Raw genomic sequence first — 27,586 nt, forward strand, 5'->3', positions numbered from 1 at the left:
TGGCTGGCTGGGGGCGGCGGCGGGGGAGGCAGTTGTAAGATAAAAAGCAACCTGTCACCCAAGAGGTGGAAGCCATGATGATCAAACATGCGATGGAGAAGTGGAAAATCAGGGTGGTGCATGCCCCATGGAGAGAGGCAGTGACAGGTGAGAGACAGAGGGCTGAGGTCAAATGCTGTCACTGCCTAGAACAGTCTGGAGCAGTGTGCAGCAGGCTTATGCATACACAGACTCTGCCTCCCAACATGCTGCCTGGCCACCCATGCTCTGGGCAATGACATAAGGAGAGGTTCACTTGGACCTCCCTCCTGGTCTGTGATGCCACCGGAGGCCTTGTTGCTGGCTGTGGTCCATGCTGCTGCCCCGGGCTGTGACCAAGCCTGAGATCCAGGGAGATGTGAGCAGTCAGCATCACTGCCTGAGGTTGGTTTGGTGATGTTCTCAGGCATTGCTGCCTCAGGGTGACATGTTGAAGTGAGTGGCATGTGTAGCCACTCGAGGCCATGATGAGGCCTGAGGTCTGGACAACCGCTGAGGGCCATAAGTGGACAGGTGATCCAGATACAGCCAGAGGCTGTGTTGATGTCTGCTGCCCATGGTTTTACCACCACAGGCCTTGTGGGTGTCTGCAGTCTGGGCTGCTGCCTGAGGCCATGTTGATATCCAAGGGCCTTGCTAAAATGGCTCTGCCCCTTCCAGGTGTCACTCTGCAGTGCCGCTGCGGTGTGATGCATGGTGTCCCTTCAGAGGCCCAGATGAAGGGCTTTGAGTTGCCCCACCCCAACATCTACCCCATCTATGCTCTGCAGCGTGTATGAAGAGAGCAGTGGCCGCAGGAGCCCCATATCTATGGACATAGCAAGATACCTGAGAAGAGTCTTGGCAAGAGTCCCGTACGGTGTAGCAGAGAAGCCAGAGAGAGGCCTTGAACCAGTCCCGTGAGTCATTGCAATGGATGTTTGCACATAAAGCTTTGGGGCAAAGGTGTGTACGGCAGGACGCACTGCAGCTTTCAGTGCCACTAACACGAATGGATATGTGATGGAAAGGCAGTAAACACGGAGAATCGGAGGGATACGTGTAAAATGGGAGACGGAATAGCTATGATGGGTACGAATGAAAGACGCAGTTGAGGGCGGATGTTCCAGTTTGGTGGGGTGGTACCCATGTGGAGGCTTCTCTTCTCCTCAGAGAAGCTGAGGTTTGCTATGGACACCCGGCGTGGTGCTTTGAATGAGCTTGGCCAAGGGCATGGCATTATTAGGAGGTGTGGCTTTGTTGGTGTGGGTGTGGCCTTATTGAAGTAAGTGTGTCACTGTAGGAGCAGGCGATGAGACTTTTCCTTTCAGCCACAAGGGAGCCAGTCTTCTGTTTGCCTTCAGAACAAGATGAAGCTCTCATCTCTCAGCTCCTCTATTGTCATGCCTGCCCGGATGCCGCCATGCTTCCTGCTCTGATGATAGTGAAAGGGAACTTCAGAACCAGCAAGCCAGTCCCAACTAAATGTTGTCCTTTTATGAGAGTTGCTTTGGGGGGCTGGAGAGATGGCTCAGCGGCGAAGAACACCGACTGCTCCTCCAGAGGTCCTGAGTACAATTCCCAGCAACCACATGGTGGCTCACAACCATCTGTAATGGCATCTGATGCCCTCTTCTGGTGTGTCTGAAGGCAATGACAGTGTACTCATACACACAAAATAAATAAATCTTAAAAAAAAAAAAAAAGAAGAAGAAGAGTTGCTTTGGTCATGGTGTCTCTTTACAGCAAAGGGATTTTTAACTAAGATACCCAGTTACCCATTCAGGTCACAGAGGCATCCAGAGGAGGCAGGGAGTCTCCTAGGCATTAGGGATAGGAGACAGGGCCTTTGGGAGGGTCAGTCTGTTAGCCCTACATGTCCAAGAGACTCAGAGATTTCTAAGTTTGATACTATGGTGGTTTGAATAGGCATGCCCTATCGACTTATGTATTTGAATGCTTGGCCCATAGGGAATGGTACTATTAGTCTGTGTGGCCTTGTTGGAGGAAGTGTGTCACTTTGGGGGCAGGCTTTGAGGTCTCCTATGCTCAGGTTATATCCAATGTGGTACACAGTCCCCTTCAAGGTTTAGAACTCCTGGCTTCTCCAGCACAATGTCTGCCTGCACGCTGCCATGCTTCCTGCTATGACGATAATGGACTAAACCTCTGAAACTGTGTCAGACCCAAATTAAATGTCCTTTAGAAGAGTTGCTGTGGTCATGGTGTCTCTTCACAGTCATAGAATCCTAAATAAGACGGATACCCAGAGCAGCAGACTGTCCAGCTGCCTTGGCCCAGGAGCCAGTCTAGGGGTGTGCTTCCTAGGTGACTCTATATCCTGTCTGATTGATGGTGGAATTAACCACATCACCTAGCCTCTTATCACACATCCCAGGAAACTCAGAGCCTTTCCCTCGGCGGCCTACCCCAGAGTCCCAAGGCACAAATGGTTCCGAGTCCTCCTTGCTTTGGAGTTGGGAAAACTATTTCTAAACCATCTGGGCAAGAGGACATGCTTGGGTCCTGTGCCAGTTAGCTGTCCCTCACTCTAAAAAGCACCCGAGGCCATCTACGTACATGGAGAAAAGGTTGATTTGGGCTCACAGCTTTTGGCAGTATAGTAGTAAAATCAGCTGTACAGGTTTGGCCTGTGGTCAAGGAGCACATCCTGGTGGGAATGTGTGGCAGAAAAAAAAAAAAAAAAGCCATTCACTTCAAAGCCAGGCTATTGAGTTTTGAGGAGGAAAAAGAGACTGAGGTCCCCTTCAAGGCCACTGTCACCTACTAGGCTGTAGTATCTGCCACCTGCTCATAGTTACACACTAGAGAGCAAGTTTGCACCCCATGGGGCTCTGGGTACACCGTAGGACAACAACAGTAGGGTCCATGTGGGAAAGGGTGCCCTCATTGTGCCCAAGAGGCAGGAGGCCTTTCAGTGTGGATAATTATTTCCCAAAGACGTTAGGAGTCTATGAGGTAAGGAACTTGACAGAAGACTGAAGAGAAGTCAACAAGACAGGTACATTTGTGTCCAGTTGTCTGAGCTGGAGAACAATGTTGCACTGATCTATGTGTCTGTGTTAATGGAAACCTCTGTGTAAGATCCATGCTACCTGGGGTGAGAGTTTTCCTTCCAGCATCCCTTTCTTCTTGATAGATGGGCTGGTAAGCCTAGCAAGGGACCCTGGGTCCATGGGAAAGTCCTCTGCAGAAGAAAACAGACATAAGCACAAGGAAGAGACTTTTGCTTCTACAGAGGAGCATTCTGTCGGTGTTTTAGGCATGTGTGTGCCTCTACATAGTAATAAGATTTAAAGACCTTCCTGGTTAATTAAGTTTATGGAAGTCTGGGTTAAGCAAGTTCCTTCTTACAGAACTTATTGGAGTGTTTAATACACGTTGTCAATCACCAGGACAGAGATATTCATGTGGGCATAGCTCAGGCATATTGTTCCCAGAGGAGTGTGTAGTGTGTGTGTGTGTGTGTGTGTGTGTGTGTGTGTGTGTGTATAAAAGTTTGTGTATATGTGTGAAAATGTGTGTGTGAATGTATGTGTGAAAGTGTGTGTGTGTGTGTGTTTGTGTGTGTACCCGCACACACTCATATTATTGGTTCAGAGAGATCCAATGCGAATTCCAATATAAAGTAAGGAACGTGCCCTTACGTGCTTCTCCACTCCATTCCTTCTTTCCTCCCTTCCCTCCTTCCTCCCTCCCTCCCTCCCTCAAGTGCTAGAAATGGAATCCAGGTCCTTGTACATACTAAGTAAGTGCTACACCACTGAGCTATATCCTCAGCCCTTGCTTGAGACAGGACCTCTCTATGTACTCAGGCTGGCCTTGAACCCATGACCCTCCTCTGCTTTCCATAGGTATTTCTTTTATGATGCTCCTTTCCAAGAGCAAGCATGGAATCCAACAAAATGGTTAATTCAGGAACACAAACTGATCTACTGGACCACCACAGAACGAAGGGCAGCCATGACAGGAAGTGGTTCAGTGTGGAGGTAGGCAATGGCCTCGCTGAGATCCAGCCTGTGAGCTGTCTTGGGGAATCTTGGGGAGGAACTTGGGCTGGCAGGTGGGTGACCTGGGAAAGGGGCTCATTTTGCTGGTTAGCTAAACTGGAATGAGGTCACAGCAGGGTGGCCCGAAGTGACAGACTCCTCAGCTTTGGGCCTGAAAAACTGCAAATGAGACTAGGTTTGTGTCTTAGAGTTTCCTGTTTTTAGTTTTGGTGTGATTTGATCAATTGTTTGACTGGTTTGGAGAATGCACTTTAAAGGCACTTGCACTGGAAAACATTTTAATTATTTAAACTCCTGCATGGAAGAGGATATGTTGTTGCAAATCAGAAGCACCCCAGGCATTAACTCGTCATCTTCTGGACATCAGTCTTTTCCCTGGGAGCCCTCACTGAGGGAGAGAGAAGAAAGAGGGAGGGAGGGGGGTAGGGCGGGAGGGAAACACATACACATAACACATGGTGTGTGTTGGGGGAGAACACTTGTAAGACAGAGCGGAAGTGCCATGTATTGAAATCAACCTTAGCTACATATAAAATTCAAGGCCAGCCTGGACCACAAAGAAAGACCCTGGTCTCAAAAACACTACGAGCAGGGAAGTGGGATGTTCTTAGCTGGTTTGGTCTTGGAGCTGAACAAGGAGAGGGCCAGCAGGTGTGGAGGATGGCCTCAGGTGAGGGTTTATGGGAAGCAGAGAGGCCTCTCCTTCATAGTTATCACCATACCGAATGGTTTTTCTATATTCTGACACACTCAGTCACTGAGTCCGAGTTTGCTCCATTATTACAACTGTGCATGTTCAAGATATTGTCCCACTGTCTCCCAGGAAGGGCATTGTCCCCCACTGTCCCTCAGTCTCCTGGACCTGGGCCCCCCAGGATCCCTGCCTGGTGTGGGAATGCAGATGACAGGAATCTTCTGCAACTTCCCAGGCCTGTACACGCAACAGACAAATGGCAAGCTGTCATCACCATGAAGCCTGCAGCAGCTGAAGAGCTGAGTATCCGAGTCCTGGGTCTCCAGGGTGACTGGAGCAGAAATTAAGCACCTCCCTATGGAGCCGCTTCTTCAGAGGGGAGCCCAGAGACCAGAGCACTTGCACACTGCACTCCTCCCTGTCTCTCAGTTCTCCTGGGAAGATTAGAGCCTCCTTACTGTCCCCAAATCCAGTCTCCTGGCTAGCTTCTTGTCTGTTATACAGGGACCTGGATTCCATAGCTCTAACCACGGGAGTCTGCACAGGTCAGGACTGTAGTCTCTGAGGCAGGGCAAAGTCCACTCATTTAGAGCTGGTTTTCACTTGCACCTTGCGGCCCAGCCAGGTGACTGGCCCATAGGCTCCTCCCTAAGCCTGGGCTTCTACACTGCCTGGGCCTGAAGCTGATTTATGTGTTGTGCCTGTGGGCGGACCTCTCCATGTCACCATCTCTGAGTTTCATTTGTTTTTCTTGGTAGGGTTTCTCTGTGTAGCCCTGGCTGTTTGGAAATTGCTCTGTAGATCAGGCTGGCCTCGAGCTTGGAGATTCATTTGCCTCTGCCTCTCAAGTGCTGAGATTAAAGTCACCAAGCTGTTGCTTTGATTTTTTTCCCTTCCTCTTGGGAATCCCGTTCCCACTGCTGGCTATGTCCGTCCCCTGGATCATGGCATGCCTACCCTCTTTTCTTTGCCTTTCAGATATCCAGCTGTCCTCTGCTGTTCTTTATGTCTGGGTCACCTCCCTGACAGACCAGAACAACCTGAAGGGCATGTCGTTGCTACAGCTCCTCCTTACAGCCTCCCGTGCTTGAAGGCATCAGAGCACCGAGTCTCAAGCCCAGGATATCTCTCCACAAGACAAAATCCCAAGTTCTTCTCTGGGCCTGCTTAGCCCCCTAGAGCTCTACCCAGGGCTGTTGGCCATTCAATACCAACTCTAACTACAGCCTTATGTTGGGGGTTGGAAGTACAGAGGTGCTCAAATGGACAAGAGAGTGGCCCTGGAAACCTAGCCTGGTGCAAAAATTAAAATAAGAGGCCTTAGCCAGGCAGTGGTGGTGCACTCAGTAGGCAGAGGCAGGCAGATCTCTCTGAGTTCAAAGCCAGCCTGGTCTACAGAGAAAGTTCTAGAACAGTCAGGGCTACACAGTGAAACTCTGTCTTAAACACATACACACACGCACACACACACACACACACACACACACACACACACACACACACACAGAGAGAGAGAGAGAGAGAGAGAGAGAGAGAGAGAGAGAGAGAGAGAGAGAATCAGAGAACATAAGCAGCTCATTCAAGATCACAGAACAAGGAAGTAGCAGGGGTGGAACTTGAACTCGGCCTTTCTGGATGGGACTCCGATCACAGTCCTGACTACCTCCCACTATGCTGATCCTTGGGATCATCACTGTTTAGGCAGGCCTCCCCTCCGTCCACATGATGTGTCTTGGCCCCATGTAATGATGAACTGTGTTTTCCTTTGGGGAAAGCCAAGTCTCTCCGTGTCTTGGGTAGTCTCCTCCCTCCTTGCTGCGGGCTTAGGCCAAAGCGGGGATCAACAGAGAAGAGTAATTAAGGCCTCTGAGCCGCTGATGCTGATTTTCCCATTAAGCCATTGTTAGCAGCAAGGAGGCGAGAGCCCCAGTAATGACTAGTTTTGCAGTTCAGTAGAGTGTGAAGGAGCTGTACTGTCGGTAAACAGTTTGGTGATTTGAAGAGCAAATTGTGGCTTAAGGGAGCAGTGGGGAGAAGCTTAGGTGGCCCCCACTTCTGGAAACTGGGGAAGGAGTTCTTTCAAGAAGAGGCCAGGGCTGGGGAAAAAAGAGAGAAGGCTGACAGAGCAGGGGGTCCTTTGCAGGCCAACCTGCCACGTCCACAAACCTCCAGCCCTTTGGCCAGTGCCCTGCAGGGTTGTGGCTGTTTGTTCTGGGTCTGTGGTCCAATGGGGACTCAGGCATGTGAAGATGAATCCTGGAGCAGTGTAGATGCAGGGTCATTGGGATCAGAAAACAGAGCTGTGTGACCGCATGTCCCTTTGGTCCTTGTACTTCAGATTGAAGGCCAGCCTGGGCTACCTAGTGAGGCTCTTCGTTAATCAATCGTCTTCAGTCATGATGACGAAATCACTCTTAGTGAGGAAAACCAGTCACGAAAGGTCAGCACCACGTGATTCCACTTCCCTGAATGTGGAGAGAGAGAGTAGCCGGGTGGCTGCCTGTGGCCTGCTGTTCAAGGGGTTTAGAATTTCAGCTTGGAAAGTATGAAGCCAACATACTTTGTTCCTATAACAAAGCGAATATACTTAATATAACTAACCTAGGCGCTAACTGCAGTTAAGATGACACTCTTGTGTTACGTCTTTGTATTCTGTGTTTATGTTACATGTATTTTACCGACTACAGTACAACACTGTTTGGGTGGGTCCTGGAGCCTAGAATGGAAGTTTGGTTGTGAGGGTGTAGGCAGAGGGGACAGCAGTATTTGTCTACTAATGAATATTTGTGGTGAGGACTGGTCAATTAGTCCCTACTCCACATAGGGTTGACAGTAGCTACGAGACACTCCCCTGCCCCATGAGCACTTTCTGAGGACCCCAGGCCATAGCCCCAGGCACAGGCAGTGGCTCTGAGTGGATGTAGACAAGATGGAGTTTCAGAAAGGAGGTGTCCCCCGGGCTGGAGGCCAGCAGTCCCTGTAACCATCAGGGGCTCAGCAGGGCTCCCTGTGGGGGGACTTTTGCCTTTCCCATTAGGCCTCCATCAATAGCGCAAGTAATTTCAGGTTTGGCTGAGAAGAATGTGTTCAATCAGCCAGCGTCTATCATTGCTGTAATGATTGTGTTTTGCTCTCTCTACGAGACTGCCTGAAGCCTTCCTTTCCTTGGCTCCTTGGCTCCTTGGCCGGGCCATGAGTGCACTCAGTGCCCTGCTTCAGGGGTCAAGGTGCATCTCTCTCCCTGACAGGAATTTGCTTGTCAACGGCAAGGGAATCGGCTCCCTGTGGGGGCCCAGCCCAGGTCACCTGCTCAGTCTGTGGAAAGGAAGTCAACCAGGATGGTGACATGATGGTGACTCTGTGTCGAGCAAGGCAGGTTCTAGGACAGAGCCTAGCCTAACATGTGGGATGTAGGGAATTTGATGACAGGATTCTGGGTCTCCCTAAAACAGATGTGACCAAGCCTTTCCCCAATGATCTAACAGACTGAATGAAAAGAGTCAGAGAAGCAGTGGAGGAGACATCAATGTGAGTGGGGCCCTGAGCTCAGTTGTGGTGGGGCTGCAGTGCCTGGGCCTGTAACTACAGTGAGGAGACAGTTGGAAAAAGATACAAGGACAGAATGAGAGCTTCCAGTTTAGGCAGTAGTGCAGGTCTCACAGAGAAGTAAATGTTGCAGCTGGAGCCAGGCAGAGTTCTCGGTGGAAAAACGCTGAGATAGTCCAAGAAAGGGCTAGATGTAGCGAGCCCTAACAAGTGCACACACAGCTCCTGTCCCTGCTGGGGTCAGCTGTCCGGGGTCAGGTGGCCTCCTTTGTGCACACCACAGTGACCAGGAGGCCCTTCACACATTCCTTAGCTTCCAGGAGCTGAGTTGAGGATGACTACATTTTGTGTTCAATTTGAGTCAAGGCTCAGGGTTGAGGGAGCAGGGAGGGAAGTTGCTGAAGGCTTCACAGATAATGTCCCCAGAGTCATGGACTTATTAAAGAGTCTCTTGCTTTCTTACTCACCCCTCGCCCATTCGTATGATCTATCCAGGGTGCATCCACTCCCTTAGGCCTTGGTTAACTTTGACCCTCTGACCTAAAGGAGTGGCCAGAGAGAGCTCCTGTTCCCTGGGCTAGAGATGGGAGGGACCTGGACCAGAGAACCTTCCTTAGCTGAGGATGCTGCTGGGGACAAGCAAGTGCTGACACAGTGTCATAATGAAAAGCTGGAGAACCAGTGGCTGTCTCTGCTGCTGCTGTGAGAGTCCCTTCTAAGAACAAGGGTGACCCTTAAGAAGACACTGCTGGGTTTGAATCCCTGGATCCAGCTGTGTCTGAATTCCATGCGCCACCCCCCAACTTTGTAGTGTTATAAGCCAGTCAATTCCTTTTCTGCTTAAACTTTCAGGACTTAAACGCTTAAAGTGTCCCAACCCCAACAAACAAAACAAAAACAAAAACAAAAAAGCCCCACTAGGTATTGTAACTTCTTTAAGCCCTGTTCTAAATTCTGTATTGCTCTTTTAAATGTAATCATTAGTGGTTGGTAATAATTTATCCTCAGACCCTTTAATCAAATGTTCTGTTTAGCAGAAAACGCAATTGAGTGAAGAGGCACTTAATAAAGGCCACTTTCATCTAACATGCTTTGGGAAGGCCTTGCTTCTAGATGTGGGTGCTTCAGCCAGAACTCTCTGCAGTCATCACTGCTGGAGAGCCTTCCAGGGATGAGCTATGCTTTGAGTGGCCACCCACACAGGCCCAGGATGGTGATAAAAGCCATTTCAGTGTATTCTGGGGCAGACCGTGGGGCCCATTGGTACGGAGAGTTCCAGCCCTTCAGGAGTGACAGGAACAATGCTGCCACCTTCCCCCAAAGTGACACAGTTGGCGTGGGCTCTCCAGGTTCACCAGGATATTTCCTGCTTAACTTCCCATTCCCTCGGAAGGGAGGCAAGGTTCTGCTACTCCGCTGCTGAGATCCAGAGGTCGTAGCCTCTCTGCCTCTTTCAGCATCCCCTCGAGGGTCAGAAGACATTTCTCCAGGATGGAGAGGTGGTTCTGTGGTCAAGAGAGCTTGCTACATGCTCATCAAGATCGGAGTTTGGATCTCGGCACCCACATAAGAAGCCACATCTCTGGCATGGACCAGTAGCCCCAGCTCCAAGTGGGTGAATGCAGGAGGATTGTTGGGGCAGCTGTCTGCAGCTTAGTCGAGAGAGCTCAAGGTTCAGGAAGATGTGCTGCCTCAAGGGACTAGAGGGATGGTGATAGAGAAGAGGCCACCTGATGCCCTCTTCTGGATCCCATGCACACATGCACACATGTACACACACATGCACGTGCAAAGGCAAATACACCTCTCTCGAAAAGATATTCTCTGTGATCCTTATGGTGTCCAGGGAGGGAAGAGAGACTTCTCACCTACAGTTGAGCAAACTAAGGCCCCCTGGGTCTTAGGTGTTGCAGGGATTCAGGATGTCCCTGGAGCCCAAGTCCTTCTAACCTTCTGTCATAGGTTGGCTTGGATCCTCTCAAAACCTTCAGTGTCCTCTCTTTAACTTTACTTGGAAACAGGTCCCTTTGCAGCTGTGACTAAGTCGGATGGGTTTCCTACCGCAGTGAGGGTCACCCTAAGTCCAACGCGATTGGTGTCCTTACGAGGACCGAGGGTGAAAGTGCTTGCCGTGCAACCCAAACAATTCAGATTCCTGGACCTCAGGTAGAAACCTGCATGTGCTGGTCCCCATCTGCAATCCCAGCATGCCGATGATGAGATGGGAGGCAGGGGAGACCTTAGAAGCTCTGCTGGCCTTCTAGCCTGGGGTATCCACCACAGTGACAACCGGCCAGAGCGACCCTGCAAAAGTGGAGGGAGAAAACAGACTCCTGAGGTCCTCCTCTGACTCCCACAGGTTCCTCATGGCATATTCATGCGCGTGCGCACACAGAGAAAAACAACAGAGAGGGAGACAGAGAGAGCGGGAGGATACCATGTGAAGACAGATTGGAATGAAGCAGTCAAGGGACATGGAGGCCACTTAGCCACTGAAGGAGGCTCCACAGAGGATTTGGGGGGAGAGTGGCCCTGTTAAGAACCTGACCTCACAGCTCCAGCCTGCAAAACCAAGAGATAAACACTCTTATGTTAAGCCAGTGAGTTTGTGGCTCTCTAAAGGTAGTTCTGGGGAGCTGGCATAGCCCAGAAAACGTGGGCGCCTGGGAGGGAAATGTACCCAGGAGTGCTGAGGGCCAGACGGGTGAGATAGGAGAGCCTCTGCACGGAGAAGAGAGGCCTGTCCTGCCCAGAGGCCCACACACAGTCTTGCTCAGCCCATTAAGGAAGGACTATTATTAACACAAGCCCAGCTCCTGTGCCCTTTCCCATCGCACAGGGCACTAATGACACTTTCCCTTTGAGTAGGAAACAATAGCTTACCAGCTGCAGCCCATGGATGCTTTCAGAGGAGAGAGGTCCTGACCCCCAAACCATATTGTATTAGATAGTCCTTAGGCAAACTGCTGCACCTGGGCTGACAGGCAGGGAGGCCCTGCCATTCAAGGCTGCTGAACGGCCCAGGCAGGCTGGCCCAGGCACTGGCCAGGAAATAGGTCTCCTGTCTCCATGGAAGAAAGCCGGGGCATCATTGCTCTCACTTGGTGCTGAGAGAAATGCACACTCCGGGGCCTGCCCTCAGCTTCCTGAGTCAGACCCTCCATATGTGTGTGCACAAGCGTATGTGTGCATAAACTCGTATACGTGGATGCAGGAGAGTACAATGGCCAAAGAACAACCTCGGGTGCCATTGTTCTTCAAGTGCCATTCCTGATATTTCGACAGAATCTCTGGGTTGGAACTTGCCGAGTAGGATGGTTGGCCAGTGAGCCCCAGAGTCCTCACCTGCCTCCACCTCGTTAGCACAGGGGTTATAAACATGTGCCACGAGCCCAGCTTTCAAAACGTGGGTTATAGGGGTCACACACGGGTCCTCATGCCTGCGAGGCAAACACTTTACCGTCTAACTACTACCCAACCCAAATTTAAACTATTAATTTTATTCTAAAAATTATGCGAGCGGGACGGTGGCAGTGCATATGTTTAATCCCAGCGCTCAGGAGGCAGAGGCAGGCAGGCTGTCCGTGAGTTCAAGGCCAGCCTGGTCTACAGAGCTAGTTTCAGGACAATCAGAGCGACACAGAGAAACCCTGTCTCGAAAAACAACGATAAAATAATTGTGTGTGTGTGTGTCTGTGTGTGTGTGTGTGTGTGTGTGTGTGTGTGTGTGTGAGAGAGAGAGAGAGAGAGAGAGAGAGAGTGAGTCTGGGGTCTGGGGTTATGTGCACAGGACTGTGGGTGGGTCCTTGGAGGCCAGAGGTGGTGGATCCTCTGGAGTTGGAGTTATAGCAGTGTGAACTACCTAAGGTGAGTGCTAAGAACCAAATTCAGGCCCCAATGCAAGACCATCATTCCAGCCTCCTTTCCCCTAACCCTTACTCGCACCATGTTTTTTCAAATGCAACTCTAATAGCACAAATGCCAGGTCCAAAGGCAGGAGATGATAGTATGGAGCCCTTTGCAGTTCTGGGCCTAGACTCCTCCCTGCTTCTCTATGGTAACTGACTCAGGTCCACTGTACAGGAGCCACTGTGGAACCACAGGATCTACTATGGAGCCACGGGAACTCAGGTCCTTTGCAAAGGGCCTAGTTCATTTAACGTGCAAACCACAGGAGCATGCATCCCTAACCCCCATGCTACGGGGGGGGGGGGTGGAGGGATGGGGGGTGGCCAGGTTTAGCTGAGCGAAATAGCTGAGATTCAAACCCAGACCTGTCTGATTCCAAAGCCCCGTGTCTTCGGGGTGTTCTCTAGGAAACGACACACAGGTATCTCCTCTGTGTTCAGACAGTTCTGAAGGTTGTCCTTCCGGTAGGCCTGGTAGGAAGGGCCTGAAATGGGAAGTTTTGAAGTGACTTGGACCAGCCACAGCCTTTTGAGCCTGCCAACATGGCTGCCGGCATCCTGGGTAAAGAGGAACAGAAATGACTGGGAAGACTTCGTGACAGTCTTAACCTCTCTTCTCTGTCCTTCCTCTTTTCTTTCTTTCAGCACCTCCTCCCTTCTTTCTCTCTCTTCTTTTCCTTTTGCATCATTTTTCCCTGCCTCATGTTCTCTATGCTCAGCTCTGTGCCAAAGCCCTAGTTTCAGCGGCAACTCTGAAAGGCCCAGGACAAGAGATAACCCCCTATCACTATGGGTTCCAGTGTGGGATATGGGCCTGAGGGATTCTGGTCCAGAACATCGAGTCACTACAAATGTCCTGTTAGGTGAGATGGTTCCTTCTGCTTCAGAGGGAAGAATCTTCTCGAAGACTAGGAAAACGGCATCTTTTTTTTAAATTTCTTTCTTTTTTTTTTTTTTTTTTTCCAGAGCTGGGGACCGAACCCAGGGCCTTGTGCTTGTTAGGCAAGCGCTCTACCACTGAGCTAAATCCCCAACCCCGGAAAACGGCATTTAACATTGAGGTCATGATATGAATTGAAAAACTCTTTTTCCCTGGCTTTAAATTTCCAAAGCAGACACCCACTGCGAGCTGAGTTTTCATCATGCCTCTTGAGCTCTGGCTGTTCTCGGGTAGGGGCTGCCCCAAGCCAATTTATAAATCAACCAATTGTCTTCACAGAAGCAACCTGGGCCAATTTAAGCTACACAGTGTTAAATGAGGAATAAGTCCAGGTCTGTCTGACCCCCAAAGTTCATTTCCTTCCTGCCCCTGCCCCCATTCCCAGATGTCCCTGGCCCTGGGGCCTTCGGGCCGTGTTAGAGCACCCAGCTGCTGTGGGCGTCCTCAATCAGAGGCCTGAGAGAGAATGAGGACACTTGGAATTTTCCATCATCAACTGAGATGCCCTGGGGGCCTGTCCAATTTTATTTCATTGAGCCTCGTTCTCTTCTGCTCACAGCACTATATTCTGAGGGTTTTTTTAATAAGTCAATTTTGCTGATTTTGAAGTGTGAGGGTTTGAACATGCATATTCTGGTTGGGTCCATATTCTTGACTTTATTTTCTGAACCTTGGTCCTTTGAACCAATGACTGGCTTGTTTTCTGACACACACCCCACCCCTATCTTTCCTCCACCTCCTGCAAAGAAGATGGTTGTAACTTTGATCCCAGGCTGAATCCCGTCTTTATTCCTGTTGCCTCCATGACAAAGAGCAGCCTAGCGACGTGTTGAGATGACATCTTGATCCTTGTTTTTCCAATGCTCTGACTTAGGTCTTGTATTTTGGCTCCTGATGGGCAACTGCAGCCCTAGGGTCTTCCAGCTCTGCTCCCTGCAACTACACTGAGGCACATGGAGCTGGGCCCAAAGTTGCCTGTCTCTGACATCCACCAGACATCCCTCATCCTCAAAGATCAAAGAGTGACTGTAGCCCAGGTGGGCTGCCCAGCACCTGAGTCCTGATCCTCTAGAAGGCCCAGTAAGCAATGCCAATGATGCCTCTAAAATTGCAGGCCTTAGATATAGCATCTCAAGCTGAGTGGTGGTGGTGGTGCACATGCACCTTTGATCCTAGCACTTGGGATGCAGAGGCAGGCAGACCTTAGAGTTCAGGGTCAGCCTGGTCTACAGAGGGAGTTCCAGGATAGCCGGGCTACACAGAGAAACCCTGTCAGAGGGAGGGGGAGGGAGAGAGAGGCGGGGAAAATAAAAGAAGAAAAGAAGGGAGGGAGGGGGAAGAGAGAGAGAGAGGAATAAAAGAAGAAAAGAAGGGACAGAGGGGGAAGAGAGGGAGAGAGAGAGAGAGAGAGAGAGAGAGAGAGCATTTCAGCAGTGACCTAGAACCTTCTGAAATATTAAAACCTTGTTAGGGGTTGGGGATTTAGCTCAGTGGTAGAGCGCTTGCCTAGGAAGCGCAAGGCCCTGGGTTCGGTCCCCAGCTCCGAAAAAAAAATAAAAAATAAATAAAAAAAAAACAAAAACAAACAAACAAACAAACAAAAAAAACCAAAAAACCTTGTTAGCTCCCAGAGCTTCTTCAAGGCTGTGCCATCCAGTGATTTCCTTTGGCTTCACAAGTCCAATTCAGGCCATGACTGATCGACTCTCCTATGGGCTGAGCCCGAGCTGGGAGAGGATACCAACCCTGTTCTCAGCCTTTGCTCACAAACCTCCACTGCTCACCCAGTGAGGTCACCAACGCCATTTCCAGAGGATCCTGGTGGCAGATTCAGAAGCTCTGCTCTCGTGTCCCCAGGGGCATCCATCCTAGGTAGGGTTCCTCAGGGCTCTCTTTGCTCAAAGCTCCCTGATTTGGGTTTCTTCCAGAGGTGCTCCAGGTTACAGCAAGTCCCCGTTTCAATGACTCACTGCTTAAATTAGCATAAAATAGAGAGTTGCCACATTGCTCCCCTGTTGGTTTCTTTGGGTCTCTGGGGCTGCACCCTGCCTGGGGGTTGAAGCAACCAGTAATAGAGAGTACAAGTCCCTTGTCCTAGAGTCTTGGGGTCTCTCTGGGTTGTCTCTCCTTCTAGGTCAGACAGTTGGCCTCACCCTCCCATAAGGAGGGTCTGACACCTTCCAACAATGGGCAAGCTCAGGACCAGAGAGCAAGTTCCCTGCTGGTAGCCATGAGTGGGCCAGCTGCACTAGAAAGAAAAACAAAAATTACAAAACAAAAACCAAACCAAACCAAACCAACCAACAAACAAACAAACCCTCCAATGAGTGAAGTTACCAGCAAGAATGGCTATAGTTACTGGAACAGACAGAAATGACAGAAAGGGTTGAGACTCGAGGCTCTTTCAGTGGACTCATGGTTCCCCCACCCCCATAGGTCTGAACACTCTTCTCTGATTGGTCCTATTTTTCTCCCTCTTTGCCTACCCACGTTCAGCCACTCAGGGCCTAACTGGCATCCCTTAGCCTCAGAGCTTCAGCTTTGAGTGAGAATTCGTTCCCACAGCCATTTTCATCCTCCAGACATCAAGGCCTGCCCCCTGCTTCAGGTACCTGCTGCTCTCGAAATGTGAGCACTGCCACCGCTCTCTGTTAGCATCCTGCTGCTATGGAGTGTTCAAAACCACCCCCACTGAATCGTCTAACCCCACAATGGAAATCAGTAGTATTCAGTTTAACCCCGAGTTAGTCGTTAAGTACCTCTGCTTGTACACTTTGCCATCTGTCCACTTCCTTCTTGGAGAGGGCAAGATAAGAACCAGTTTGAGACAGAGGTGGTCTCCGCTGACCCTATAGTACTATGAGTTTACCTTCACAGGCTCCTATGCCTGCACACTCGGTCCCCAGCTAGTGGTGCTGCTGAAGAGGCTGTGGCATCCTCCGGAGATGGACTTTTCCTGGGGGAATCGCATCGCTAGAGGACAAGCCTTGCCCATTTCCACTTCCAAATCAGTCTCTACTTTCCAAGTGGCCCCAGGTAACAAGAAGCGGCCATATGATCCTATTACCATGTGGTGACTGCTGCCACCCCTCCCCCAGTGTGATGAACTGTATCCCCTTAAACCGTGAGCCACAATCACCCTCTCCAAGCTTAAGTTTCCTCTTACTGTGTATTTTATCACAGTGAAGTGAAAGATAACTAATGTAACTTGTTTGGGCTTCTTATGGCCTGCTGTACCTCAGGGTAGTAAGGCTACTTGAAGGGTGGCTGGGGATTTTAAGAGCAAATCCTCCAGTAAGCAGAGCAGAAGTGGCTGAGGGGATAGTTGTGTAGAATTCTGATGAGAAAGGGCCAGGCAAGAGCTCAAGAAGGCTCTTCTAAATAGGCCATGCAGCCTCTGATGTCGCTATACCTCTTGGATGACCATTGATGGCTTCTCTGTAGTGGAAAAGTACAGCCTCAAGGCCCTGGATTTCCTTTTCTTAGAAGTCCCATGGGATGCTGAGGCATAGGCAGTGTGGTGGTTTGAATACGCTTGGCCCATGGAGTGGCACTATTAGGACGTGTGGCCTTGGTGGAGGAAGAGTGTCACCGTGGGGGTGGGATTTGAGAGACCTTCCTAGCTGCCTAAAAACCAGGCTTCTCCTGTTTGCCTTTGGAACAAGATGTAGAACTCTCAGCTCCTCCAGTGCCATGCCTGCCTGGATGCTGCCATGCTTCCTGCCTTGATGAAAATGGACTGAACCTCTGAACCTATGAGCTACATAAATGTTGCCCTTTATAAGAGTTGTCATGGTGTCTCTTTACAGTAACGAAACCCTAACTAAAGCAGGCAGCATAGGGCCAAGTTCATGGAGATGGTAAGCATGGGATAAGGAAGGGTCCTCTGTGTGTGTGTGTGTGTGTGTGTGTGTGTGTGTGTGTGTGTGTGTGTGTGCGTGCATGTGTGTGTGTGTGCGTGTGTGTGTGTGTGTGTGTGTGTGTCTGTGTCCCTTGATTCTATGTAGCAGTTAACTTCTCCTCAATCCCCAGACCTCTGAATACTCTTCAACCCTTTAACCAAGGGTTTTTTTGTTTTTATTTTATTGCATTTTAACTCCCCCCCCCCACGTATAAAATACAGGAAAGTCAGAGGTACTACCTGGCTTCTCATGTTATACACTGTTTCTGCTGCTGTTTAAAGCTATAAGAATACTGTGGATTCTTCCCACCTGTGATAGCTATTCTTGGTTGTCAATTTGACTACATCTGGTACTAATTATAACCTAAGGATCTGGGAACACATGTGAGAGATTCTTTTTTTCTTTTTTAAAGATTTATTTTATGTGAGTACACTGTCACTTTTCCCACACACCAAAAGAGGGCACCCGAACCCATCACAGATGGTTGTGAGCCACCATGTGGGTGCTGGGAATTGAACTCTGGACCTCTGGAAGAGCAGCCAGTGCTCTTAACTGCCGAGCCAGTGCTGAGATTTTTTCTTCTTCTTCTTAATTAAGTCATTTGAAGAGAGAAGACTTGCTTTTAATGTGGATCTTTTGAGGTGGGAAGACCCACCTTTAATGTGGACCACAGTTTCCGGGAACAGCTTATATATAAAGGTCATGGAAGAAGGAAACTCACTTTGCCTGTTTGTTCTCGCTCTTGCTGGCAAGACCTTCACTGGCGTTAGAGCCTACTTCTTTGGGATTCTGGTGTATTCTGAAGACCAGCCGAGTCATCCAGCCTCCTGAACTGAAGAACTATAAGAGTCTTAGAGCATCCATTAATAAACAGCCATTGTTGGACTGGCTGAGCCACAGCGTGTAAGCTGCTTTAATTCTTTTCTCTCCCTCCCTCCACCCCCCCTCCGACACACACATTCTGTACGTTCTGTCCCTCTGGCTAACACACCATGTGTGCACCTCTGCTGCCTGACTGTGCTTCCTACTGTTTGTGGGCATCACTATCTCAGTGTGGGAGACTGTGGCTCACATATACAGTATATTCCATATGTGGCCTCTGCCTAGTGACTCCACTGTGGCCTGAGTGTCTGTTCTATAGTCGGGCGGGGGTGGGAGGTAAGCATTCAGGATACCTCATTTTAGGGTTAGTACTACTAACTAACATGATGCTACTCTGAACATTCCAAGTCATATTTTTGGAATGCAAAGTGCACATTTATTACTGGGTATAGAGCATTTGGGGGGGGTTGCTATGCTCTCTTTTGCTTCCACAGGGGTTTCTATGCCCACTCTAGCCCATATAGTTCCTGAAGAAGAGACCCAGAGACCTGGTATTTTTATAAGCTGGCACTATGCTGGGCAGGTTCTGGGCTCTTCTAATCCACCTAGGCTGTTAATACCCAGATAAATGCCCTGTTGCTTGCCATCTGAGTCTTGCTCTGGCTTGCTCTGCTCCGTGTGTGTCCTCATGGCGAATTCTCCTGGTGTCTCCCCATGCTCTGTCCATACCTTTCTTCTCTTTCTGTTCTCTCTCTCTCATTGGAATCCAAAGTCCCACCTCCACTGTCCTCTTCAGCCCAGTCATAGGCTGATCAGCTCTTTTTTAACCAATCAGAGATGATAGAAAACAATGTTTACATAACATTGAGACCAGAGATGCTTGACCATTTTATTGTTTGTACTGTAGCCAGACAGATGGGCACAAAATCAGCATCTGAATACACAGTACACAAGATCAAACCCCAACAACTGGTTACAAACTTGGGAGCTTACTAGGTGGGATATAGGAGGAATATGTTTAGAGAGAATCTCTAAGCACCCCAAAGGCTGATTCTGCACTGTTGGGGCTGAGGGTGGGAGCCCCGGCACTTGGGAAAATAAGCAGATCAGCAGGTTGGACTGGGTCCCCAGCTCACCCTCCACCTCCACCACAGAAGTTGCCAGAGCCTCCTGTTGTTCATCCCAGGGCTGGGCTGCTTCTGAGCACAAAGGCCATAGATGCTTTCCCTGTCTTCACTGTCTTCCCTGTCTTCCGGCTGGGCAGGTGTCGGAGAGTGGAAGATCTGATTGGAGATGAATAATTAACACTGATCTCGGTGGAAACAAAAGCCACAGGAGAGGCCAGAAGCCCATGGCTCAGCTTCTGTGTCTTCCCAATGTCTGCCACATGTCCTTGCAGTTGGTGGATGGGGTAGGGTTCCCCTTCCTGAACCCAGGCTGAGTCCTAGTGGAGCTACAAACTGGAGTCTCCTATGAGTAGCCTATGGTCTCAAATGCATTTACATGTTAGAATCTCCCAGATAGCTAAAAAAAAAAAAAAAAAAAAAAAAGGTAGTTGGGCCACCCTGGAAATGATGTGACCTGGACCCTGCAGGCAATATGCATGTGAGTGGGCAGTATGCATACATAGTGTGCAGTATGTATGTAGCACACCACAGGCAAGTAATACATCTATAAGGTACAGGTAGGTACTGTGCACATGTAGCATGTGGTGTACATGTGGATGCTACAGTGCACAGGTACCTGTGCTGATATCTGTTATAGGACTGTAGCTGCCCTTGATTCTGGAGGCTGTGTAAACAGCCCCTATGAGGCTGCCACCTTCTTTCAGAATAAAAAAAAACCTTTTAACATTTATTTAGTGTATACATGGGGTGCGTGCACACGCCAAACACGAGAATAGGGGTCAGAGCGCAGTTTGCAGACATCAATTCTTTCTTTATACCATGTGAACTCTGGGATTGTTCAGGTAGTCGAGCTTGGTTCAATGTGGCTTTACCCACATTGCCTGGCCCAAGTGTTCTTTTCTTTCTGTCTGGTGAGGTCATTAGGACAGGTTGGGGGGGCAGTAGGAGTGGTAAAAATGATTTGGACCCCCACTGGCTGCTCTGAAAAGCCATCTTTGCATTGTTCCCTGGTCGTGCTCTGTGCTCACTGCAGCCACCTTTGCTGCCCACCACCTCCTCCAACACGGACTCTGCAGTTCTCTCGCCAGAGTCTTCAAACTCAACTAATTTCTTACTTGCTGCATTGGTGGGCCACCGGCGTGCCCCACCATGTCAGATTTGGCAGTGGACACCAGCTCTGAGATCACCAAGGACTTGAAGGAGAAGAAGGAAACCGTGAAGGAGGCAGAGAGTGAAAGCGATGCACCTGCCAATGGGGACGCTCAAAATGAGGAAAACGAGGAGCAGGAAGGAGGCTGACAATGAGGTAGATGAAAAAGAGGAAGAAGGTGGGGAGGAAGAGAAGGAGGGGAAGATGATGGTGAGGAAGAGGATGGAGATGAAGGTGAGGAAGCTGAGGCTCCTACGGGCAAGCAGTAGCTGAGGATGATGAGGGTGATGATGTTGACACCAAGAAGCAGAAGATCGATGAGGATGACCAGACAGCCAAAGGAAAAGCTAACAGTGACCTATTCACCCTCTACTTCCCGTCTCAGAATTTAAACGTGGTCACCTTCCCACAGGCCCCGTCCTCCCACAGAGGGCAGTGCGACCCACAGATGACACACGCTGTCCACCACCCACCAAAACCACAATATGAATTGGCAGCATGGGAGGAAAAGAGAACCAGAACTTCCCGGGCCCTGTTTTTTTTTTTTTTTTTTTTTCTTAAACATACTTTAAAAGGAAAATTTGTTTGTATTGTTTATTTACATTTTGTATTTTTATACACAGTGTTAGGGGTCAGCATTTTTTTTTATCGGAGCTGGGGACCGAACCCAGGGCCTTGCGCTCGCTAGGCAAGCGCTCTACCGCTGAGCTAAATCCCCAACCCCAGGGGTAGGCCATTTTTAATGATGACGGGTGACCGAACCAGCCTTCAGAGTATTTTCTGCCCTACTTCAGACTTTACTTGTGGCGTGACCACGTTCGTTATAGTCTCAAAGGAGAAAAAAAAAAAAGCTTGTAAAAAACAAAACAAGCTCTCTCGAACCGGGCGGCCTCATCCGTGAAAACGCAGCAATGGCCAAGATTAAGGCACGTGACCTGCACGGCAAGAAGAAGGAGGAGCTGTTGAAACAACTGGACGATCTGAAGGTGGAACCGTCCCAGTTTCGCATAGCCAAAGTGACAGGCGGCGCCATGTCCAAGCTCTCCAAGATACGAGTCCTACGCAAATCCATCGCACGGGTCCTCACTGTCATTAATCAGATTCAAAAGGAAAACCTCAGGAAATTCTACAAGGGAAAGAAGTACAAGCCCCTGGACCTGCGACCCAAGAAGACGAGAGCCATGCGCCGCCGGCTCACCAAGCTTGAAGAGAGGCTGGAGACCAAGAAACAGCAGCGGAAGGAGCGGCTGTACCCACTTCGCAAGTGCGCAGTCAAGGCCTGAGACGACAACAATGACAAGAAAGTCCAAAACTGACAAAACAAAACAAAACAAAACAAAAACAACAATGAAAAAATAATCTTATTCCGAGCATTCCAGTAACTTTTTTGTGTATGTACCTAGCTGTGCTGTATGTAGGTTTGAGATGGTTAAAAGGAAAAGATTATTTTTCTGTTTCCTTATCTATAAAGTTGCTGTTTGTTTGTTTTGACCTGTTTGATATATGTGTGAAGCAGTGTCCAACAATAATCTGGAATTTTATTTTGCTGAGTTGCTCTTAAAAAAAAAAAAAAAAAAAAAAAAGAATGATTTGGAGCGCTCAAGCAAAAGCCAACTGACGGAAGGGAACTGGGAATGTGCCCCTAATCTTATCGCCCTGACTTTGGGGTGTGAGCATCTTGTGGAACCCTTGCCTTTGTCATGGAGTTAAACAGCATGCTTAATTCAGGATCCAGGGGAGGGGAATAGCTGACCACTGTTTACCAAGCCTCTCATGAGAATCCCTCTTGGGAACACTAGGAAAAGTTCAGGCCACCAACTTCAATAGTCAATGCAGCTTTCTTGACCGTGGGGTAGGACAAGATACAACTGAGCATTCACTGGCCTCTGTGGCTCTGATGGTCGCAAGGCTAAAGGCATCAGGGTGTCTTTCAGTATTCACTTTGCCTCCTGGCGGGCTTTATCTTGTTCCAGGATATTTGATCACAATGTGAACCCTGAGATCGTGTTATTTACTGGAAAACCCTGTTTCTAGTTGTGGTGCGGCTCAGCCTTAGCACACACCTTTAATCCCAAACAATGACGGTAAAGTTAGTTTGTAGAAGGAAGTACCAGTGTTTGAAAGTGAAGTCTAAGTGAGTGGCGGGCAAAGTGACGAATCAGAGATTTGACAGCATAGGATATGCCCAACTCTCATGAGACAAGAGAAGAAAGGGAGGCTACTTAGGGAAGCTTGTGGGGAAATACAGAGAGAGAGAGAGAGAGAGAGAGAGAGAGAGAGAGAGAGAGAGAAAGAGAGAGAGTGTGTGTTTTTCTGGGACAAGTACAGAGACAAGTTGCCAAGAGAGAACAGACTGGACACAGGTGAAGACAGAATGAGCCAGAAGATTAGAACAGGTTGCCAAAGTTAGTATGAGGCTAAGCAGAGCAGCTCAGGAAAACCTGAGAGAAGCCAGATTGAATCAGTCAGCTTGGAGGAGAGTTTGGGCCAGAACAGCTGAGTTGACAATCCAGTCAGAGTTCAGCTCATTGAGCAGCAATCTCAGAGGCTGAAAATATTCCAGGCCTAGATAAGATTGTGTGGAGGCTCGAATCTTCCAGGACAGACAGAGGCAGTAAGCCTCAGAGACTACAATTACATCAGCCAAACGAGACTTGCCCTCCTACCCTACCCCTTGCTTGGCCTGAGTGCCACCCTGGTACCTCCTGCTATGCAAGGCCTCGACATTGCTTTTGAGTTGAGTGCCTTCTATTCTGTGGTAAGATGCTCTCGTGCCATGGTGTGCTCCCTTCACCTTCTGACTCCCTTCCCAGAGCACTGGTTGTTAATCAGATCTCAACCCCAGAGTGTGGGCTTTGTGCCCTTTTGTTTCGACAGCCCGGAAACTTCTCGATGTGTTCTGCTGACGAGAGGTTGTGCTAGTGCCCCGTGGGAATGAGGCCACGTGGCAGAAGCAGGCTCCACGGGCTCCCGAGGGTCTGGCATTCAGCTTGGATGCAGTTTGAACTGGCGTTTTAGAACAAGCAGGTTAAAGCATTCACTCTGCTGGAAATGAAAAGTGTAGCCCTTTAGGTCTCCAACCCCATTTGATATCATCTGTTCCTGTCCTGACTTCTGCTGGTGCCACCAGGGGGCATTTAAGTCGAAAGGCTGGGCCCCTCCACAAACCAATTAAACCAGTCTTTTAAAGTTTAGTGGGGCGTGCCAGCAATCTTAAGTCCTCCCCCACCGCACACACACCCCGGTGACACCAATGCATGCCTCTGGTTGGTGCCAAGGGAAGGTGTGTCAGTCATTGAGAAACTGGTCTGGGCCTCCCACCAGCCTCTCGGTAGAGGTTTGGTTATTTACTCAAGATTTAACTGAGTCTTTATCTCCCAGTTAATAAAAAGCACCACGGAAAGTCTGACATCAGGGGCAGGTGGCGGATCACACCTTCCCTGGCAAGCGCAAATACACAGTGTCTGTCAAGGTGCTCAGCTACCTTGGGCAAGTCCCTGCCTTGCTTGCACATGTCAGGGGGCTTTGGACTGAGGGATGATGCTGCCCTTCCAGCTTTGCCACTGCAGCTTGCTAGACCAGAGAGGGGGGTGACCAGCACAAGACCTCAGGCAGGGAATAGGTCCAGACCTGGATAAGCCTTGGCTGGCACTGTGTGTCTCTGAGCTGTGGGCTCTGCCTTCCCCATCTCAGGCTGCTTACCAAGGAAGCCCGGAGACTTGGGTGCTGGAGACCACGTGTCAATAGGTGGGAGGACTGGGGCCTTGGGGTGCTCTGAGGAGCCTGAGGACTGAGGTGGAGCAATCCAGGAACCTCCAGCAATGCTAGAGTGTTCTAATCATTCTTTTTTTTTTTTTTTTTTTTTTGGTTCTTTTTTTCGGAGCTGGGGACCGAACCCAGGGCCTTGTGCTTCCTAGGTAAGCGCTCTACCACTGAGCTAAATCCCCAGCCCCCTAATCATTCTTAATGCAGTGTTCAGGAGTGGGACCAACTCTGTCTCTGAAGTGACCTGAATGGTGGTAGAGAAACACGGTGTTCCTTGAGATTGGCTCTCCGGTCGGCCCCAGAGACAGCTGCATCTGTACTGAAATACTCCCAAAAGGCCCAGGTAGCCACTAGCCTGTGTTGTTAAGAAGTGTTACAACTCTGAACTTTTCAATTTTTGGACCTGACAGGATGTGGTATAACCTTTAAGGAGGCGGGGCCTAATGGAAGGAAGTCTCCTGGTATGCGTCCTTAGAGGGAATAGTAGAACTGCAGCCCCTTCTTTCTCTTTGCTTCCTGGCCACCATGAGTAAGGTTCTCCCAACACATACTCCTACCCTGATGTACCCCCTCACCACCGGCCCAAAGCAATGGGGTCAAGTGACTATGGGTTGAAACCTCCAAAACCGTGAGCCGTGATAGACCTTTCTTCCTTGTAGGGTGATTCTCTTGGGCATTGCGTCAGTCACTGAAAGCTGACCAGCACAATCTGTAACTCAAAGCCCAGACCCTCCAGCATGTGCGTCTCAGAGGTTATTTCCCTCCACCCCACACTGGTATTTCAAGACTCTTAAATTTTGAATGAACATCATCCATTTGGCTGTAGAGACTGAAACTCTGTGACTATTGTTTTCTACATCCCCAGCTAAAAATTCTACTTATTCAAAGCCGGCCATATGGATAGTAGATCCTAGGTCGGGAACTTCTTCTCCTACCCTCCTCCTCATGTTAATTCACACACAGACCTCAGAGCCCCAACTTACTTAACTAGGTGTCATAGGTACCCTCTTCCTCCTCCCCTCCAGCTACGCCCAACCAACTCACAGTCCTCGCCCAAATCTAGGTGTGAGGAGAGAAGAACCTCTTCATTTGTATCCCAAGCCTTTGGAAGGAGTGATGGGACATGGCCTGAGCCCAAAGAGAACAATGTCCACAAACACAGAAGTACCTTTCAAGATGGAAGCAGTGTGACTGAGCTTGACAGACGACCGGTTGCTTTGGGTGTGGGGGAGTCAGAGCACTGATCTGAAATCATCCAAACGGGTGGGCCCATTTCTGGAACTCTCTGGAAAAGCCCAAGGCTGTTGCTTTCAAGGCAGCGTTTTAACATTGTTGGATGGGCTGCTACTGCTACACTTATTCTGAAAATGTCTCTGGTTGGTGACACCGGTCGGTTGAATGTTTTCTAGTCCCCAAGTACATAATTAATTTTTTGCATGAATAGTGTTGCCAGTCTACCCAGTGTATTAGTGGTTCTGATTGGATAAGATGAGGTGGTGTGTGTGTGTGTGTGTGTGTGTGTGTGTGTGTGTGTGTGTGTGTGTGTGTGTTTGGGGTTGGGGAAAGTCTTAGAAACTCTCAAAGAGTGAAAGCAAGCCTGTCTATTCCATGCCACCTTCTTGGCTTCTTGAGGTAGCCCGGAAAGTGGTAAGTGGGAAAGAGGAAACCTGGCCCTGGTGGTCTTCAAATTCTATGGATACCTAGGCTCCTTTTTTCTATAGCCTATTCCTGTGTCCTGGGTACTCAGGCCCAGCCTTGTCTCTTGAATCAGACCATTTGGCTATGCAGCTGCCCCAGTACGCAATGCTGCCCAGCCTTCTCAGCTGACCAGGTGTCTGTTGTGTGCCAGTCACCGGCCTGTCCAGAACAACAAGAGGAGTGATCAGCTCTGTGATGCCACCCCAAATGTACCCTTCCTCTTCTCACTGTATTAATTCTGTATTACCGTGACTAAGCGCCTGATACAAACAACTTATGGAGTAAGGATTTATTCTGGCTTGCGTTCCTGAGCCAAAACAGCTGCTTGGCCTATGTGGTTGGGCAGAGGGTCATGGGGCAGGAACACCCATGGGAGGAAGGCTATTCTCATCACAGCAGGCTGGAAGCAAAGAGAAAGGCTAGCATTCATTCAGGGAAAGGTTTTCTCCTTTCCCTCCCTTTCCTCTGCTTGCCCTCAGTCTGCAGTGGGTCTCACACCCTCAGTTAATCATCTCTGGAAACACTCCTGCAGACACACCAGAGGTGCACCTTGCTGGTCCAGGTGTTTCTAAATCCAGTCATGGTGACAATCAAGATTAAGTTTCATGTCACCCAAAAGAGGAAAATATAAAAGATGTGTGCCAGAGCCAGCTTGCTGCCTTCCCAGGCTGGGGGTCGGATCCTCTAATGACACAGGAAGGAGACTCGGGGCTGATGCTCTGGGTTCCACAGGGCTCTGTTGAAGGGCAGTTTCCATGTTCCTTTCAAATGGGAGGGGGAGGCTCCAGAAACTCAGAAGGGAAACAGAAGGTCACAGGTCTGAAAAAGTGGGATTGTCAGGATTCTCCAGGTTCCCCCCAGCTTTACAAAGGCAGTAACTGATGACAGGGAGAGGGGATGGACTGGCCACGCTATTGGAAGATCTGTCTGACCTGTCCAGTTGTTTGCAAGTTGAGCTCCTGCAGCAAACTCCAGGGTTGCAGCTTGTGAGTGACCAGCTATGCTGGGTGGGCTGTGACTCATCCCTGCTCATGATACCTCACACGTATTGCTGTTAATAACCCCAATAAAAAGTCAATGCTTTGCCAAACTGTACTTTGGTACAACCGTTAACTTGGTCTATTATGGGTTCCCTTTCTGGATTGAATAAACATATGTGTGTGTGTGTGTGTGTGTGTGTGTGTGTGTGTGTGTGTGTGTGTTTGTGTGCATATGCATGTGCGTGCATCTCCCCAGGAAGAGTCTTTCCCACTGCAGGTCTGGATGGGGACACTACAGGAATTGAACATAGGTTACCACCCAGGGTTTAAGGGTAAAGCCTCTCATAGCCACAAGTAGGGGACAAATCGCTGATTGTGGGGACTGGCTGATGAATCTTGGTTCCCTAAGTGAATTTAGCTTTTGGTCAATTCCCACAAACCCTTAACATACCCTTGTCTCCATAGGCCATTATCTGCAGGGTCTCCAAGCAGCTCAGGAAACAATGGGCAGGGTCTCTTCAGAGTCCTGTGATGCTAGGTGGGGGTCAGGATAAGCCTGACCCTATGGGCTGTCACCCCACCCCCAACCCCCAGGTCAGGAGACACTTTCCATACCTATTAATTCTCTTTCAAATTGGAGGGGAAAAAATAACAAAAAGAATCCCAGAGGCTCTGAAAGGCTTTTATGGGCTCCCTGGCAATTAGGAAGGCTGAGCTGAGGGAAGTGGAGGGAGCTCTGGGGGCAGGTTACTCCAGGAAGCAGCCTTGCAGGTGGAATTTTCCATGACACTCAGCTCAGCTCCTAGTGGGATGTGCCCATGGGAGGGGACAAGATCCCTGAAGATGTCCCAGCATATGGAGGTGATACTCCCCAGAAGGGAGAAAGACTGGTGCCTAGCCACTGTGGCTAACTTCCACTGTCTCACAATGATTCCGAAGCTACTCACATATGCCAGGCCCCTTCCGGGGAGCCCCCAACTAACAAGGAACTATCTGCAAGCCCCG

General features: G+C 49.5%; 1 protein-coding gene, 1 non-coding gene and 1 pseudogene across 2 annotated transcripts; 2 read left to right on the plus strand and 1 right to left on the minus strand.

Moving 5' to 3' along the window:
• Positions 1-13,157: 13,157 nt before the first annotated feature.
• Positions 13,158-13,238, minus strand: Trnav-aac13 (transfer RNA valine (anticodon AAC) 13). Its single transcript has one exon. It is a non-coding gene; the product is annotated as a tRNA-Val (tRNA).
• Positions 13,239-18,224: 4,986 nt separating this feature from the next.
• Positions 18,225-20,531, plus strand: Ptma-ps3 (prothymosin alpha, pseudogene 3; annotated as a pseudogene).
• Positions 20,532-20,859: 328 nt separating this feature from the next.
• On the plus strand, positions 20,860-21,618 carry LOC120093238 (60S ribosomal protein L35-like). Its single transcript, XM_039078184.2, has one exon. It carries the CDS (start codon positions 21,050-21,052, stop codon positions 21,419-21,421), a length of 372 nt encoding a protein of 123 aa, XP_038934112.1. The 5' UTR covers positions 20,860-21,049; the 3' UTR covers positions 21,422-21,618.
• The last annotated feature ends 5,968 nt before the right edge of the window (positions 21,619-27,586 follow it).

Source organism: Rattus norvegicus, chromosome 6 (genome assembly GCF_036323735.1).
Source record: "Rattus norvegicus strain BN/NHsdMcwi chromosome 6, GRCr8, whole genome shotgun sequence".
Taxonomy (NCBI): Eukaryota; Metazoa; Chordata; class Mammalia; order Rodentia; family Muridae; genus Rattus; species Rattus norvegicus.